General features: G+C 38.6%; 1 protein-coding gene across 1 annotated transcript; it reads left to right on the forward strand.

The window, feature by feature from the left end:
- Positions 1 to 351: 351 nt before the first annotated feature.
- Positions 352 to 3,341, forward strand: LOC144010013 (uncharacterized). The gene is made up of 4 exons (XM_077510063.1): positions 352 to 436; positions 583 to 666; positions 1,218 to 1,422; positions 2,352 to 3,341. Exons 1-4 carry the CDS (start codon positions 359 to 361, stop codon positions 2,507 to 2,509), a joined length of 525 nt encoding a protein of 174 aa, XP_077366189.1. The 5' UTR covers positions 352 to 358; the 3' UTR covers positions 2,510 to 3,341.
- The last annotated feature ends 16,021 nt before the right edge of the window (positions 3,342 to 19,362 follow it).

Consider the following 19,362-nt stretch of genomic DNA (forward strand, 5'->3'; position numbering starts at 1 on the left):
GTGTTACCAATAGCTGAATGAGTATCATATTCAGCACATTTATGTTTGTCTGTCTTTTTTTCCGCAACAATCCATAACTTTAGCTTGTGTGTAAAATAATGACATGCTGATCCATTCCGTGTTCTAATTGATTGGTCATCTAAAAACTACTTTTGAAATGACACATTTCTTTGTTTTGATTTTGGCCATCTGATTAATTGGTAAGACATTACTCATATTATTATTATTTTTTGTACCTTACAAGATTATCTCTTGTGCCACATTAAACCCCTTTGCGGGCCTGAGCCAAACCACGGTCCATACATTTGATACCACTGCTTTATTTCAATGGTCAAGTACTTCATAACCACACCTACTTATGCTTGTCCTTGCATATATAGTAGACAACAAAGAGCTCTTTCAACAAAGGACATTTCCATCTACAAAGTCATACAAGGTAAGCACTCTGTAAATTCTGCAATCACTACACTTCTATTCCTAAATTATCACTTCAAATACCAACAATGGTTAATACAGCTACAAATTTCTTGTATGTTTATGAAGTATGACACTATTTATTTCTACTCCTTTGCTTTTCTACAGAACATGGACAAATCACCGAGCAAATTCTCTTTTGATAAAGACCCTCAAATCATCTCCATACGCAAAGATTGCCAACTTTTTTCCGTAAGTATACAATACATAAACTAAACAGGACAACTTTCTCAATCATATACAGTATGCCATACATATATGTATTAAGTTCTCATTTATTGACAGGTTTGTTAAAGGCACCTTTAGTGTGTTTTTCTGTTTGTAATATTTCTCCACGAGCACGTCTAGCCATTGATATCATGTAGAACACATATGCTAACCTTTTAGAGACAATTGAAGCTTACTTGCACAGTAGCCACTATCTTAACCACTTAATTCACATGTCTAATTGACAACTTATTACATGTAGTGAAATGGTACTTTGTGCGTCTTGTGCATTTTTCTGAAGACTGCTTTTCAACTCTTTCCTTCAAACCAATACATGCGGTACTGTTATACTGTATAAATATATATGTCCGTGTGTATATATTTGTATATTCTTTCAAATAAACTCGTTTTGACACACACAACCATTAAGTAACATGCAACATGACCACAAAGTTTTGCACCAACACGTTACCTCTGCTATTTAGAATCATACTATCTAACATGACTGATTTTCATTGAATGCTTTGTCATTACAGTATGCATGCAATGATCATGCTTTCAGTCGCAACGACTTATACCAGCGCAGCCTTGATCTTCATTCCCAAATGATGAACCAACTAGTCCATGTGACTCGAGTCAATCGAGCACTTGAAAAACAGATCGACTTCAAAACCAAGCTTGTGAAAGAACTCCAGACTTCATTGGATATAAAGGATGCATGTGATGGATTTGTCCGTGATGGTAAGCTATATGACATGGAAGACACACAAACACTAACACAGCAAGCATCCCCATCCTACACATTGTGTATAATGAATGACATGTTTGACAATGGACATTTTTAAATTTTTTTGTTAATGCACGTTCCTTTTTTTCTGTTACCAATATCTTGAAGGTAACATTGGACTGTTAACTGAAACACTGACTGATTATTGAGCCGCAATTTCTCTATGTATATAATGTGAATACATGCTACACTTGATTACTTTCAAATGTGACTGATATCATGTAGCTATGCTGTGATCTTGCCCTCTTTCACTGATAGACACTTCAAAGTTCTTTTTTTTTCTGTATCTTCTCAAAATAACTGACATATTCATGGAAAAGATTGTATTTAAATTCTATCATTATTAATTACTATTATTATGTTTATGTCTTTGCCCCTGATTATGATGTTTCTATACAATAGATTTTTTTTACATTTTTTTTTGGACATACTGTGACTTGACCTTTACAATACAAATTTTTACTAAGAAAAAATCTATCACACACCATAATATTTTATACTTATTCTGCATGTATCTGGACACACCATGCCAAATTTTACACTTACATAACCATTTATGTACCTGTAGTATCCTTACTTTTATTCATCATTTCATCACACAATCCTAAAACATTGCTTTTTGACCCTGAGGATTCAACTATACCATTTTTGCTTGTCTTATTACTTACTAGCTATATTATTTATTAATGGGCAAAAACTATGAATATAAGATCACCGTCAAATATTACGTCTGTAATATCCATATACAGTGCATTACATAATATGCATTTGTATTAAGACACTACCATGCTACAAATATGCACACGACTGTTCTGTAAACTACACCTCAGACAACCACACTTCAAAGATCTAACATGATTCTTCATTATTTTTTGTTCTACAGATGTATCAAATGCTGCCACACAGACAGAAGAAGCCACTGAGGACATGCACGAAGACGATGTTCACAATATAACAGGACAAGTTAACCCCCCTGAAGTTTTAGCCCGCAGGTCAAAGCGTCCTAGGACTAATTCATCCATGGAGGTTACATTATCCTAAGACTAACTATGTGCTAACCCAAACTCTTTGACCCCAAGGGATTCATCTGTCCCAGAAAACTTTTACACTCAAGAGTTTATCTGTCCTTGGACGCTGTTAACCCCTGGTTAACTCATTCACTCCCAACCATTTCCACTGAAGTGTTTTCCTGGATTTTGACTGATTTTGCCAGGCCCGTGAAATATTATATTCTATTGCTATAAAATTATGGAACCTACCAAAACAGAGATTAAAGTCTCTTCTTTTATCAGGAAAAAAATGTATCTTCCTATCTGTTTCCTCTGTGCAGCAATTTTCAATAGAACATAGCTAAGTTTCATCATTATTCACAATTATGGTTAGAACTGTGGGGAAATCGCCTAGTTTTAATATGGCCTGGTTGATCTCTTATATTCTGCTGTCAACCATTTTCTGCAGTAGAGAGACTGCATGAAAGCCTTCTCTTTGCTCTGGCATAAAAAAAAACAAAACAACAAAAAACGTACAAATACGTCTTTGGGACACTTAAAACATTTAAAATATGAAGTTTTTATACGTTTTTGGGAGCTAATGAGTTAAAGTGTTATTTAATCTGTCCTATTACAACAGCTATACATAAACAGCTGCATTCCTCTCCTGTTCCATCTCTCGCACTTCTTTCATCTCTTTTTCTCCTCTACTTATACCTATGCTTGCTCATGTGCTTTTTTCCCCTTTAGATGATGTCATTGGTTAGCCTGCTTCAAAGCTACATTTTTTATTTAATAACTGTCACACATTTACTGTTTTCTGGACCCTACAAAACTGTCACAATACTTCACTATGTCATGAATACATATGTGTTGCACAGCGACACCACATTAAGAGTCATCAAAAAGCTTTTTATTTGATCACACACCATCTCTGTGGCATGCAATGTTTTCAAATAAACAGATGCTGGTTTTTAATATCAAACGAGCGACTTTACATGAAAATTTGCACACACATCAGAAAGTCCACACTTTTGAATTTATTTTGGGAATTGTGCATCATTTTTGGCCTTTTACTGCACCTTTTTACACACAAGGCACGGCAAATGCATTTCTATTTTCCATGGTCCTTGTCTATTTAACAGTACCCCAACGTGCAAGTCCCCCGACTTGCATATACCCCAACGTGGCCCGGGTTGCGAGGGCCCTTTATAGCTGCTCGCAGCTCTAGTTATTATTATTATTCTTTATTCTCCGCAAACAATCGCGATTTTGGGTACCTAAATATTCACGAAAACTCACCGAACTTTGCACACTCCTCAGGTCTGGCGAAAAATTTGATATTATGAAGTCGTTATAACAACGCGACTCTATAGCGCCCCCTAGCATAGAAAAATAAAAACCAAGCCCGGCACGTTTGAGCTAGAGCAACGAAAATTGGTAGGCACGTGTAGCACCCCGAGACGCACAAAAAAGTCTATTGGGACCATGTAGCTAAAATGTACAGGAAGTGAGCTATGAATTTTTTAATGTCCAATTTTGGCCTATTTTGGCACATTCACTGTGGTCATGCTTTTTCCCCCTATGCAAACATTTTTCATCCCATTGACTTCAAACTTGGCATTTATCATCTCAAGACCTAAGAGAACAGCTGGGCAAAAAGTCTTGCCTTTTTGAAATACTATATGACGGGGGCGGGGCATCAAATATTGCCTTTAAAATTTCATTTGTCCAGAAAGAGCAAATGCTGAATAACTCCCATGTACAAGCTCCAAAAAATCTCAAACTTCTCAGGCAACGTAATAGTCACGGCCTGAAAACATCTATATGACAAAATTCAGTTATACATATAGCGCCACCTAGTGGTTACAATAAATGTCATACTTTACGTTTTTAGCTACTGTGCTGAGCTCGTTGAAGGGATCCAGTTGAAAATTGGTCAGAAAAGCCTTAAGATGTTGATGATGCCCCACACCGAATATTGTAACTTTTCGCCAAAGGGCGTGGCCGCTACGGTGACGCAAAGTCTGAAGATTTTTCGTGACAATAAAAGCTGCATTAACTTGACCGAGATGATCCTATCTTCTCAAAATTTCACACATTTGATGAGAGTCCAGCCCTAAAGACATCTACTGACTTATATTTCATCTAACTGATAGCGCCACCTAGTGGCAATTTTTTTTCTTACGAATTTTCTTCTACGTTTTTCTCCAAACACGTTAACTGGACCTACCTCAAATTTGCTCAGATGAGGGTTTCGGCCTTCATGATGTCACAACACGAAGTTTGTGAGTTTTCGCGAATTGCTGTGGGCGTGGCTAAGCGCTGTTCGCCAAGAAAACAACGCCAGTTTTGAGGGTCTAAACATGCACAGAAACTCCTGAAACTTGGCACACACATCTGGCCTGGTAAAATGAGCAATATTTTATTGTTGATTGTGCTATTTTTAAAAAAATGACTCAATAGCGCCCCCTCGAAATTTTTAACGAAGCAGCCCCGGTTGTACGTTTAAGCAAGAACGACGAATATTTTTAGGTGCATGAGGGAGCCCAAGACCTACAAAAAAGTCTCTTGTACCCATATGCTAAAATGAACAGGAAGTGAGCTACGAATTTTTGAATGTCCCATTTTTGACGATTTTTGCACATTCACAGGGGGCAGACTTTTGCCCACTTCTCCTATACGTTTCATCCGACTGAGTTAAGACTTGGCCTGGACCATGTCAAGACCTGAGCCAACGACAGGGGGAAAAATCTTGACTTTTCGAAATACTATATGATGAAGGCGGGGCATCAAAATGTGTGTTTCGCAATGAAAAATGATATGCTTGATAACTCCCCGGTACATGCTCCAAAAAATCCCAAACTTGACATGTATGTTTATCGTCAAGGCCTGAAGTTATCTCTATGACAACATTCAGTTATATATGCAGCGCCACCTAGCCCTTGAGGCATGAAAAAAAAATACCACACATACGGTATTTTGTACAAAAAATGTAAACTCATTCTAAGTGTGATAACTAAGTCATTTATGAATATTCTTTTAGTTTCCACCACTCAAAATGTTCACTGGCATCAGACTTATCCAAACATATATATATTTTTATTTATTTTTGATAGCCTCTATGGACATTAAAAGCAATATCATGAATGAAGGATATGCTTAATAACTCCACGGTACATGCTCCAAAAAAAATCCCACACTTGACATGTATGCTTATAATCAAGGCCTGAAGGTATCTCTATGACAACATTCAGTTATAAATACAGCGCCACCTAGCCCTTGAGGCTTATATAAAAAAAAATAAAAAATACCCCACATACGGTATTTTGTACAAAAAATGTACAATCATTCTAAGTGTGATAACTAAGTCATTTATGAATATTCTTTTAGTTTCCACCACTCAAATTGTTCACTGGCTTCACACCGATCCAAACGTATGTACGTTTCCATTTTGTTTTATTCATTTTTGATTGCCCCTTTGGACAATAAAAGTAACATTGTGCAATGAGTACAACGAGCGATGATGTGTATATACACTTTTACAAAAAAATACAAATCAGGGCAACTCATTGCCTAAAAATAAAAAAGGACGCTGATTTTTGCAGGTCTTAACAATCACCAAAACCCGTTGAGCTTGACACACACACTGGCAAAAAAATATTCTACATGAAAACGTTTATTATGCCATTTTCAAAGAAATTTTGCTTCCAAGATGCCAGTACCCCAACGTGCAAGGACCCCAACGTGGCCCGGGCTGCGAGGGCCCTTTATAGCTGCTCGCAGCTCTAGTTATTCTTCTTCTTCTTCTTCTTCTTCTTCTTCTTCTTCTTCTTCTTCTTTATTCTCCGCAAACGATCGCGATTTTGGGTACCTAAACATTCACGAAAACTCACCGAACTTTGCACACTCCTCAGGCCCGGCGAAAAATTTTATATTATTAAGTCGTCATAACAATGCGACTCGATAGCGCCCCCTAGCGTAGAAAAATAAAAACCAAGCCCGGCACGTTTGAGCTAGAGCAACAAAAATTGGCAGGCACGTGTAGCACCCCGAGAAGCACAAAAAATTCTATTGGGACCATGTAGCTAAAATGTACAGGAAGTGAGCTATGAATTTTTTAATGTCCAATTTTGGCCTATTTTGGCACATTCACTGTGGTCATGCTTTTTCCCCCTTTGCAAACATTTTTCATCCAATTGACTTCAAACTTGGCATTTATCATCTCAAGACCTGAGAGAACAACTGGACAAAACATCTTGCCTTTTTGAAATACTATATGACGGGGGCGGGGCATCAAATATTGCCTTTAAAATTTCATTTGTCCAGAAAGAGCAAATGCTTAATAACTCCCATGTTCAAGCTCCAAAAAATCTCAAACTTCTCAGGCAACGTAATAGTCACGGCCTGAAAACATCTATATGATAAAATTCAGTTATACATATAGCGCCACCTAGTGGTTACAATAAATGTCATACTTTACGTTTTTAGCTACTGTGCTGAGCTTGTTGAAGGGATCCATTTGGAAATTGGTCAGAAAAGCCTTAAGATGTTGATCATGCCCCACACCGAATATTGTAACTTTTCGCCAAAGGGCGTGGCCGCTACGGTGACGCAAAGTCTGAAGATTTTTCGTGAAAATAAAAGCTGCATTAACTTGACCGAGATGATCCTATCTTCTCAAAATTTCACACATTTGATGAGAGTCCAGCCCTAAAGACATCTACTGACTTATATTTCATCGAACTGATAGCGCCACCTAGTGGCAATTTTTTTTATTACGAATTTTCTTCTACGTTTTTCTCCAAACACGTTAACTGGACCTACCTCATATTTGCTCAGATGAGGGTTTCGGCCTTCATGATGTCACAACACGAAGTTTGTGAGTTTTCGCGAATTGCTGTGGGTGTGGCTAAGCGCTGTTCGCCAAGAAAACAACGCCAGTTTTGAGGGTCTAAACATGCACAGAAACTCATGAAACTTGGCACACACATCTGGCCTGGTAAAATGAGCAATATTTTATTGTTGATTGTGCTATTTTTAAAAAAAAATGACTCAATAGCGCCCCCTCGAAATTTTTAACGAAGCAGCCCCGGTTGTACGTTTAAGCAAGAACGACGAATATTTTTAGGTGTATGAGGGAGCCCAAGACCTACAAAAAAGTCTCTTGGACCCATATGCTAAAATGAACAGGAAGTGAGCTACGAATTTTTGAATGTCCCATTTTTGACAATTTTTGCACATTCACAGGGCGCAGACTTTTGCCCACTTCTCCTACACGTTTCATCTGACTGAGTTAAGACTTGACCTGGACCATGTCAAGACCTGAGCCAACGACAGGGGGAAAAATCTTGACCTTTCGAAATACTATATGATGAAGGCGGGGCATCAAAATTTGTGTTTCGCACTGAAAAAGGATATGCTTAATAACTCCCCGGTACATGCTCCAAAAAATCCCAAACTTGACATGTATGTTTATCGTCAAGGCCTGAAGCTATCTCTATGACAACATTCAGTTATATATGCAGCGCCACCTAGCCCTTGAGGCATAAAAAAAAATACCCCACATACGGTATTTTGTACAAAAAATGTAAACTCATTCTAAGTGTGATAACTAAGTCATTTATGAATATTCTTTTAGTTTCCACCACTCAAAATGTTCACTGGCATCAGACTTATCCAAACATATATATATTTTTATTTATTTTTGATAGCCTCTGTGGACATTAAAAGCAATATCGTGAATGAAGGATATGCTTAATAACTCCACGGTACATGCTCCAAAAAAAAATCCCACACTTGACATGTATGCTTATAATCAAGGCCTGAAGGTATCTCGATGACAACATTCAGTTATAAATACAGCGCCACCTAGCCCTTGAGGCTTATATAAAAAAAAAACCCACATACGGTATTTTGTACAAAAAATGTAAACTCATTCTAAGTGTGATGACTAAGTCATTTATGAATATTCTTTTAGTTTCCACCACTCAAATTGTTCACTGGCTTCACACCGATCCAAACGTATGTATGTTTCCATTTTGTTTTATTCATTTTTGATTTCCCCTTTGGACAATAAAAGTAACATTGTGCAATGAGTACAACGAGCGATGATGTATATATACACTTTTACAAAAAATACCAATCAGGGCAACTCATTGCCTAAAAATAAAAAAGGACGCAGAGTTTTGCAGGTCTTAACAATCCCCAAAACCCGTTGAGCTTGACACACACTGGCAAAAAAAAAATTCTACATGTAAACGTTTATTATGCCATTTTCAAAGAAATTTTGCTTCCAATATGCCAGTACCCCAACGTGCCAGTACCCTAACGTGCAAGTACCCCAACGTGCAAGGACTCCAACGTGGCCCGGGCTGCGAGGGCCCTTTATAGCTGCTCGCAGCTCTAGTTATTCTTCTTCTTCTTCTTCTTCTTCTTTATTCTCCGCAAACGATCCCAATTTTGGATACCTAAACATTCACGAAAACTCACCGAACTTTGCACACTCCTCAGGCCCGGCGAAAAATTTGATATTATGAAGTCGTCATAACAACGCGACTCCATAGCGCCCCCTAGCGTAGAAAAATAAAAACCAAGCCCGGCACGTTTTAGCTAGAGCAACGAAAATTGGCAGGCACGTGTAGCACCCCGAGATGCACAAAAAAGTCTATTGGGACCATGTAGCTAAAATGTACAGGAAATGAGCTATGAATTTTTTAATGTCCAATTTTGGCCTATTTTGGCACATTCACTGTTGTCATGCTTTTTCCCCCTCTGCAAACATTTTTCATCCAATTAACTTCAAACTTGGCATTTATCATCTCAAGACGTGAGAGAACAACTGGGCAAAAAGTCTTGCCTTTTCGAAATACTATATGATGGGGGCGGGGCATCAAATATTGCCTTTAAAATTTCATTTGTCCAGAAAGAGCAAATGCTTAATAACTCCCATGTTCAAGCTCCAAAAAATCTCAAACTTCTCAGGCAATGTAATAGTCACGGCCTGAAAACATCTATATGATAAAATTCAGTTATACATATAGCGCCACCCAGTGGTAACAATAAATGTCATACTTTACGTTTTTAGCTACTGCGCTGAGCTCGTTGAAGGGATCCAGTTGAAAATTGGTCAGAAAAGCCTTAAGATGTTGATCATGCCCCACACCGAATATTGTAACTTTTCGCCAAAGGGCGTGGCCGCTACGGTGCCGCAAAGTCTAAAGATTTTTTGTGACAATAAAAGCTGCATTAACTTGACCGAGATGATCCTATCTTCTCAAAATTTCACACATTTGATGAGAGTCCAGCCCTAAAGACATCTATGAAGTTATATTTCATCCTACTGATAGCGCCACCTCGTGGCAATTTTTTTTCTTACGAATTTTCTTCTACGTTTTTCTCCAAACACGTTAACTGGACCTACCTCATATTTGCTCAGATGAGGGATTCGGCCTTCATGATGTCACAACACAAAGTTTGTGAGTTTTCGCGAATCGCTGTGGGCGTGGCTAAGCACTGTTCGCCAAGAAAACAACGCCAGTTTTGAGGGTCTAAACATGCGCAGAAACTCATGAAACTTGGCACACACATCTGGCCTGGTAAAATGAACAATATTTTATTGTTGATTGTGCTATTTTTACAAAAATGACTCAATAGCGCCCCCTAGGAATTTTTAATGAAGCAGCCCCGGTTGTACGTTTAAGCAAGATCTACGAAAATTTTTAGGTGTATGAGGGAGCCCAAGACCTACAAAAAAGTCTCTTGGACCCATATGCTAAAACGAACAGGAAGTGAGCTACGAATTTTTGAATGTCCCATTTTTGACGATTTTTGCACATTCACAGGGGGCAGACTTTTGCCCACTTCTCCTACACGTTTCATCTGACTGAGTTAAGACTTGACCTGGACCATGTCAAGACCTGAGCCAACGACAGGGGGGAAAATCTTGACTTTTCGAAATACTATATGATGAAGGCGGGGCATCAAAATTTGTGTTTCGCACTGAAAAAGGATATGCTTAATAACTCCCCGGTACATGCTCCAAAAAATCCCAAACTTGACATGTATGTTTATCGTCAAGGCCTGAAGCTATCTCTATGACAACATTCAGTTATATATGCAGCGCCACCTAGCCCTTGAGGCATAAAAAAAAAATACCCCACATACGGTATTTTGTACAAAAAATGTAAACTCATTCTAAGTGTGATAACTAAGTCATTTATGAATATTCTTTTAGTTTCCACCACTCAAAATGTTCACTGGCATCAGACTTATCCAAACATATATATATTTTTATTTATTTTTGATAGCCTCTGTGGACATTAAAAGCAATATCGTGAATGAAGGATATGCTTAATAACTCCACGGTACATGCTCCAAAAAAAATCCCACACTTGACATGTATGCTTATAATCAAGGCCTGAAGGTATCTCGATGACAACATTCAGTTATAAATACAGCGCCACCTAGCCCTTGAGGCTTATATAAAAAAAAAAACCCACATACGGTATTTTGTACAAAAAAATGTAAACTCATTCTAAGTGTGATGACTAAGTCATTTATGAATATTCTTTTAGTTTCCACCACTCAAATTGTTCACTGGCTTCACACCGATCCAAACGTATGTACGTTTCAATTTTGTTTTATTCATTTTTGATTGCCCCTTTGGACAATAAAAGTAACATTGTGCAATGAGTACAACGAGCGATGATGTATATATACACTTTTACAAAAAATACCAATCAGGGCAACTCATTGCCTAAAAATAAAAAAGGACGCTGATTTTTGCAGGTCTTAACAATCACCAAAACCCGTTGAGCTTGATACACACACTGGCAAAAAAATATTCTACATGTAAACGTTTATTATGCCATTTTCAAAGAAATTTTGCTTCCAATATGCCAGTACCCCAACGTGCAAGTACCCCAACGTGCAAGGACCCCAACGTGGCCCGGGGTGCGAGGGCCCTTTATAGCTGCTCGCAGCTCTAGTTATTAGGGCCCGAGCAGCGACCGCTGCGAGGTCCCTATTGTTTTTGTAAAAATTATTATTATTAGGGCCCGAGCAGCAACCGCTGCGAGGTCCCTCTTGTTTTTGTAAGAATTATTCTTCCGCTTCTTCTTCTCCGTAAACGATCGCATCTTTGAGGACCTAAACATTTACGAAAACTCACCAAACTTTGCAATCTCTTCGGGCCCGGCGAAAAATGTGATATTATGAAGTTGTCATAACAACGCAACTCTATAGCGCCCCCTAGCGTAGACAAATAAAAACCAATCCCGGCCCGTTTGACCTAGAGCTACGAAAATTGGCAGTCACGTGTAGCACCCCGAGACGCACAAAAAAGTCAGTGGAAGCCATTTCCTAAAATGTATAGGAAGTGAGTTATGAATTTTTGAATGTCCAATTTTGGCCCATTTTGGCACATTCACTGTGGTCATGCTTTTTCCCCCTTTGCAAACATTTTTTATCCAATTGACTTCAAACTTGCCATGTATCATCTCAAGACCTGAGACAACCACTGGGCAAAAAATCTTAACTTTTTGAAATACTATATGATGGGGGCGGGGCATCAAAAATTGCCTTTAAAATTTCATTTGTCCAGAAAGACAAAATGCTTAATAACTCCCATGTACAAGCTCCAAAAAATCTCAAACTTCTCATGCAACTTAATAGTCACAGCCTGAAAAGATCTATATCATAAAATTTACTTATACATATAGCGCCACCTAGTGGTGACAATAAATGTGATAATTTACATTTTTAGCTACTGCGCTGAGCTCGTTGAAGGGATCCAGTTGAAAATTGGTCAGAAAAGCCTTAAAATGTTGATAATGCCCCACACCGAATATTGTAACTTTTCGCCAAAGGGCGTGGCCGCTACGGTGCCGCAAAGTCTGGTAATTTTTCGTGGCAATAAAAGCTGCTTTAACTTGACCCAGATTATCCTAATTTCTCAAAATTTCCCACATTTGAGGAGAGTCCAGCCCTTAAGACATCTATGAACTTATATTTCATCTTACTGATAGCGCCACCTAGTGGCAATTTTTTTTCTTACAATTTTTCTTCAACGTTTTTCTCCAATCACATTAACTGGACCTACCTCACATTTGCTCAGATGAGGGTTTCGGCCTTCATGATGTCACAGCACGAAGTTTGTGAGTTTTCGCGAATCGCTGAGGGCGTGGCTAAGCACTGTTCGCCAAGAAAACGCCAATTTTGAGGGTCGAAACATACACACAAACTCATGAAACTTAGAACAATACACGATAAAATATTGCTCATTTTACCAGGCCAGATGTGTGTGCCATTTTTATAAAAATGACTCAATAGCGCCCCCTAGAAATTTTTAACGAAGCAGCCCCGATTGTACGTTTAAGCAAGATCTTCGGAAATTTTTAGGTGTATGAGGGAGCCCAAGACCTACAAAAAAAGTCTCTTGGACCCATATGCTAAAATGAACAGGAAGTGAGCTACGAATTTTTGAATGTCCCATTTTTTACGATTTTAGCACATTTACAGGGGGCATACTTTTGCCCACTTCTTCTCCACATTTCATCCGACTGAGTTAAGACTTGACCTGGGCTATGTCAAGACCTGAGCCAACAACAGGGGGAAAAATCTTCACTTTTCGAAATACTATATGATGAGGGCGGGGCATCAAATTTTGTGTTTCGCAATGAAAAAGGATATGCTAAATAACTCCCCGGTACATGCTCCAAAAAAATCCCAAACTTGACATGTATGTTTAAAAGTCAAGGCCTGAAGCTATCTCTATGACAACATTCAGTTGTATATGCAGCGCCACCTAGCCCTTGAGGCATGAAAAAAAAATGCCCCACTTACGGTATATTTGCAAAAATTGTAAACACATTTAAAGTGTGATAACTAAGTCATTTATGAATATTCTTCTACTTTCCACCACTCAAAATGTTCACTGGCATCAGACCGATCCAAACATATTTACTTTTTTATTTAGTTTCATATTTTTTTGATCGCCTCTATGGACAATAAAAGCAACATTGTGCAATGAGTACAAGCGATGATGTGTATATGTACTTTTGCAAAAAATACCAATCAGTGCAACTCATTGCCTTAAAATAAATTTAAAAAAAAAAAAAAAAAAAAAGACGCAGATTTTTGCAGATCTTAACAATCACCAAAACCCATTGAGCTTGACACACTCATCACACCTGGCAAAAAAAAAAAATCCAAATGTAAAGGTTTATCATGGCATTGTCAAAGAAATTCTGCTTCCAATGTGCCAGTACCCCAACGTGCAAGTACCCCAACGTGGCCCGGGCTGCGAGAGCCCTTTATAGCTGCTCGCAGCTCTAGTTATTAGGGCCCGAGCAGCGACCGCTGCGAGGTCCCTATTGTTTTTGTAAAAATTATTATTATTATTATTAGGGCCCGAGCAGCGACTGCTGCGAGGTCCCTATTGTTTTTGTAATAATTATTATTATTATTATTATTATTATTATTATTATTATTATTATTATTATTAGGGCCCGAGCAGCGACCGCTGCGAGGTCCCTCTTGTTTTTGTAAGAATTATTAGGGCCCGAGCAGCGACCGCTGCGAGGTCCCTATTGTTTTTGTAAAAATTATTCTTCTTCTTCTTCTTCTTCTTCTTCTTTATTCTCCGCAAACGATCGCGATTTTGAGTACCTAAACATTCACGAAAACTCACCAAACTTTGCACACTCCTCAGGCCCGGCGAAAAATTTGATATTATTAAGTCGTCATAACAACGCGACTCTATAGCGCCCCCTAGCATAGAAAAATCAAAACCAAGCCCGGCACGTTTGAGCCAGAGCAACGAAAATTGGCAGGCACGTGTAGCACCCCGAGACGCACAAAAAAGTCTATTGGGACCATGTAGCTAAAATGTACAGGAAGTGAGCTATGAATTTTTTAATGTCCAATTTTGGCCTATTTTGGCACATTCACTGTGGTCATGCTTTTTCCCCCTTTGCAAACATTTTTCATCCAATTGACTTCAAACTTGGCATTTATCATCTCAAGACCTGAGAGAACAAGTGGGCAAAACATCTTGCCCTTTCGAAATACTATATGACGGGGGTGGGGCATCAAATATTGCCTTTAAAATTTCATTTGTCCAGAAAGAGCAAATGCTTAATAACTCCCATGTTCAAGCTCCAAAAAATCTCAAACTTCTCAGGCAACGTGATAGTCACGGCCTGAAAACATCTATATGATAAAATTCAGTTCCACATATAGCGCCACCTAGTGGTAACAAAAAATGTCATACTTTACGTTTTTAGCTACTGCGCTGAGCTCGTTGAAGGGATCCAGTTGAAAATTGGTCAGAAAAGCCTTAAGATGTTGATCATGCGCCACTACAAATATTGTAACTTTTCGCCAAAGGGGGTGGCCGCTACGGTGCCGCAAAGTCTGAAGATTTTTCGTGACAATAAAAGCTGCATTAACTTGACCGAGATGATCCTATCTTCTCAAAATTTCACACATTTGATGAGAGTCCAGCCCTAAAGACATCTACAAACTTATATTTCATCTTACTGATAGCGCCACCGAGTGGCAATTTTTTTTCTTACGAATTTTCTTCTACGTTTTTCTCCAAACACGTTAACTGGACCTACCTCATATTTGCTCAGATGAGGGATTCGGCCTTCATGATGTCACAACACGAAGTTTGTAAGTTTTCGCGAATCGCTGTGGGCGTGGCTAAGCACTGTTCGCCAAGAAAACAATGCCAGTTTTTATGGTCTAAACATGCGCAGAAACTCATGAAACTTGGCACACACATCTGGCCTGGCAAAATGAGCAATATTTTATCATGTATTGTCCTATTTTTACAAAAATGACTCAATAGCGCCCCCGAGAAATTTTTAACGAAGCAGCCCCGATTGTACCTTTAAGCAAGATCTACGAACATTTTTAGGTGTATGAGGGAGCCAAAGACCTACAAAAAAGTCTCTTGGACCCATATGCTAAAATGAACAGGAAGTGAGCTACGAATTTTTGAATGTCCCATTTTTGACGATTTTTGCACATTTTCAGAGGGCATACTTTTGCCCACTTCTCCTACACGTTTTATCCGACTGACTTATGACTTGACCTGAACCATGCCAAGACCTGAGCCAACAACAGACGGAAAAATCTTGACTTTTGGAAATACTATATGATGAGGGCGGGGCATCAAAATTTGTGTTTCGCACTGAAAAAGGATATGCTTAATAACTCCCCGATACATGCTCCAAAAAATCCCAAACTTGACATGTATGTTTATCGTCAAGGCCTGAAGGTATCTCTATGACAACATTCAGTTATATATGCAGCGCCACCTAGCCCTTGAGGCATGAAAAAAAAATACCCCACTTACGGGATTTTGTACAAAAAATGTAAACTCATTCTAAGTGTGATAACTAAGTCATTTAGGAATATTCTTTTACTTTCCACCACTCAAAATATTCACTGGCATCAGACCTAACCAAACATACATATTTTTGTTATTTAGTTTTATGTATTTTTGATAGCCTCTATGGACATTAAAAGCAATATCGTGAATGAAGGCTATGCTTAATAACTCCCAGGTACATGCTCCAAAAAATCCCATACTTGAAATGTATATTTATAGTCAAGGCCTGAAGGTATCTCTATGACAAAATTCAGTTATAAATACAGCGCCACCTAGTCCTTGAGGCATAAAAAAAAAAATGCCTCACTTACGGTATTTTTGCAAAAATTGTAAACTCATTGTAAGTGTGATAACTAAGTCATTTATGAATATTCTTTTACTTTCCACCACTCAATATGTTCACTGGTATCAGACCGATCCAAACATACGTATTTTTTATTTAGTTTTATTTATTTTTTGATCGCCTCTATGGACAATAAAAGCAACATTGTGCAATGAGTACGAGCGATGATGTGTGTATATATACTTTTACGAAAAATACCAATCAGGGCAACTCATTGCCTAAAAATAAAAAATAAGACGCTGATTTTTGCAGATCTTAACAATCACCAAAACCCATTGAGCTTGACACACTCATCACACCTGGCAAAAAAAAAAAAAATCCACGTTTATCATGCCATTTTCAAAGAAATTCTGCTTCCAATGTGCCAGTACCCCAATGTGCAAGTTCCCCAACGTTCAAGTACCCCAACGTGGCCCGGGCTGCGAGGGCCCTTTATAGCTGCTCGCAGCTCTAGTTATTCTTCTTCTTCTTCTTCTTCTTCTTTATTCTCCGCAAACGATCGCGATTTTGGGTACCTAAACATTCACGAAAACTCACCGAACTTTGCACACTCCTCAGGCCCGGCGAAAAATTTGATATTATTAAGTCGTCATAACAATGCGACTCGATAGCGCCCCCTAGCGTAGAAAAATAAAAACCAAGCCCGGCACGTTTGAGCTAGAGCAACAAAAATTGGCAGGCACGTGTAGCACCCCGAGACGCACAAAAAAAGTCTATTGGGACCATGTAGCTAAAATGTACAGGAAGTGAGCTATGAATTTTTTAATGTCCAATTTTGGCCTATTTTGGCACATTCACTGTGGTCATGCTTTTTCCCCCTTTGCAAACATTTTTCATCCAATTGACTTCAAACTTGGCATTTATCATCTCAAGACCTGAGAGAACAACTGGGCAAAACATCTTGCCTTTTTGAAATACTATATGACGGGGGCGGGGCATCAAATATTGCCTTTAAAATTTCATTTGTCCAGAAAGAGCAAATGCTTAATAACTCCCATGTTCAAGCTCCAAAAAATCTCAAACTTCTCAGGCAACGTAATAGTCACGGCCTGAAAACATCTATATGACAAAATTCAGTTCTACATATAGCGCCACCTAGTGGTTACAATAAATGTCATACTTTACGTTTTTAGCTACTGCGCTGAGCTCGTTGAAGGGATCCAGTTGAAAGTTGGTCAGAAAATCCTTAAGATGTTGATCATGCCCCACACCGAATATTGTAACTTTTCGCCAAAGGGCGTGGCCGCTACGGTGCCGCAAAGTCTGAAGATTTTTCGTGACAATAAAAGCTGCATGAACTTGACCGAGATGATCCTATCTTCTCAAAATTTCACACATTTGATGAGAGTCCAGCCCTAAAGACATCTACGTACTTATATTTCATCTTACTGATAGCGCCACCTAGTGGCAATTTTTTTTCTTACGAATTTTCTTGTACATTTTTCTCCAAACACGTTAACTGGACCAACCTCATATTTGCTCAGATGAGGGTTTCGGCCTTCATGATGTCACAACACGAAGTTTGTGAGTTTTCGCGAATCACTGTGGGCGTGGCTAAGCACTGTTCGCCAAGAAAACAACGCCAGTTTTGATGGTCTAAACATGCGCAGAAACTCATGAAACTTGGCACACACATCTGGCCTGGCAAAATGAGCAATATTTTATCATGTATTGTCCTATTTTTACAAAAATGACTCAATAGCGCCCCCTAGAAATTTTTAACGAAGCAGCCCCGATTGTACGTTTAAGCAAGATCTACGAAAATTTTTAGGTGTATGAGGGAGCCAAAGACCTACAAAAAAGTCTCTTGGAACCATATGCTAAAATGAACAGGAAGTGAGCTACGAATTTTTGAATGTCCCATTTTTGACGATTTTTGCACATTTTCAGGGGGCATACTTTTGCCCACTTCTCCTACACGTTTTATCCGACTGACTTATGACTTGACCTGGACCATGCCAAGACCTGAGCCAACAACAGACGGAAAAATCTTGACTTTTGGAAATACTATATGATGAGGGCGGGGCATCAAAATTTGTGTTTCGCACTGAAAAAGGATATGCTTAATAACTCCCCGATACATGCTCCAAAAAATCCCAAACTTGACATGTATGTTTATCGTCAAGGCCTGAAGGTATCTCTATGACAACATTCAGTTATATATGCAGCGCCACCTAGCCCTTGAGGCATGAAAAAAAAATACCCCACTTACGGTATTTTGTACAAAAAATGTAAACTCATTCTATGTGTGATAACTAAGTCATTTAGGAATATTCTTTTACTTTCCACCACTCAAAATATTCACTGGCATCAGACCTAACCAAACACACATATTTTTGTTATTTAGTTTTATGTATTTTTGATAGCCTCTATGGACATTAAAAGCAATATCGTGAATGAAGGCTATGCTGAATAACTCCCAGGTACATGCTCCAAAAAATCCCATACTTGAAATGTATATTTATAGTCAAGGCCTGAAGGTATCTCTATGACAAAATTCAGTTATAAATACAGCGCCACCTAGTCCTTGAGGCATAAAAAAAAAAATGCCTCACTTACTGTATTTTTGCAAAAATTGTAAACTCATTGTAAGTGTGATAACTAAGTCATTTATGAATATTCTTTTACTTTCCACCACTCAATATGTTCACTGGTATCAGACCGATCCAAACATACATATTTTTTATTTAGTTTTTTTTTTTTTTTTGATCGCCTCTATGGACAATAAAAGCAATATTGTGCAATGAGTACGAGCGATGATGTGTGTATATATACTTTTACGAAAAATACCAATCAGGGCAACTCATTGCCTAAAAATAAAAAAAAAAGACGCTGATTTTTGCAGATCTTAACAATCACCAAAACCCATTGAGCTTGACACCCTCATCACACCTGGCAAAAAAAAAAAAAAATCTACATGTTTATCATGCCATTTTCAAAGAAATTCTGCTTCCAATGTGCCAGTACCCCAATGTGCAAGTTCCCCAACGTGCAAGTACCCCAACGTGGCCCGGGCTGCGAGGGGCCTTTATAGCTGCTCGCAGCTCTAGTTAGGGCCCGAGCAGCGACCGCTGCGAGGTCCCTATTGTTTTTGTAAAAATTATTATTATTATTATTAGGGCCCGAGCAGCGACCGCTGCGAGGTCCCTATTGTTTTTCA

This window comes from Festucalex cinctus, chromosome 21 (genome assembly GCF_051991245.1).
Source record: "Festucalex cinctus isolate MCC-2025b chromosome 21, RoL_Fcin_1.0, whole genome shotgun sequence".
NCBI lineage: Eukaryota > Metazoa > Chordata > Actinopteri > Syngnathiformes > Syngnathidae > Festucalex > Festucalex cinctus.

What these genes read in the sequence shown, in the direction of transcription:
- LOC144010013 (XM_077510063.1), top strand. Translation starts at nt 359, where the DNA reads ATGCTTGTCCTTGCATATATAGTAGACAACAAAGAGCTCTTTCAACAA. An exon ending in AAGATTGCCAACTTTTTTCC is followed by an intron (nt 667 to 1,217) that starts GTAAGTATACAA and finishes TTGTCATTACAG; the next exon opens with TATGCATGCAATGATCATGC. An exon ending in TGATGGATTTGTCCGTGATG is followed by an intron (nt 1,423 to 2,351) that starts GTAAGCTATATG and finishes TTTGTTCTACAG; the next exon opens with ATGTATCAAATGCTGCCACA.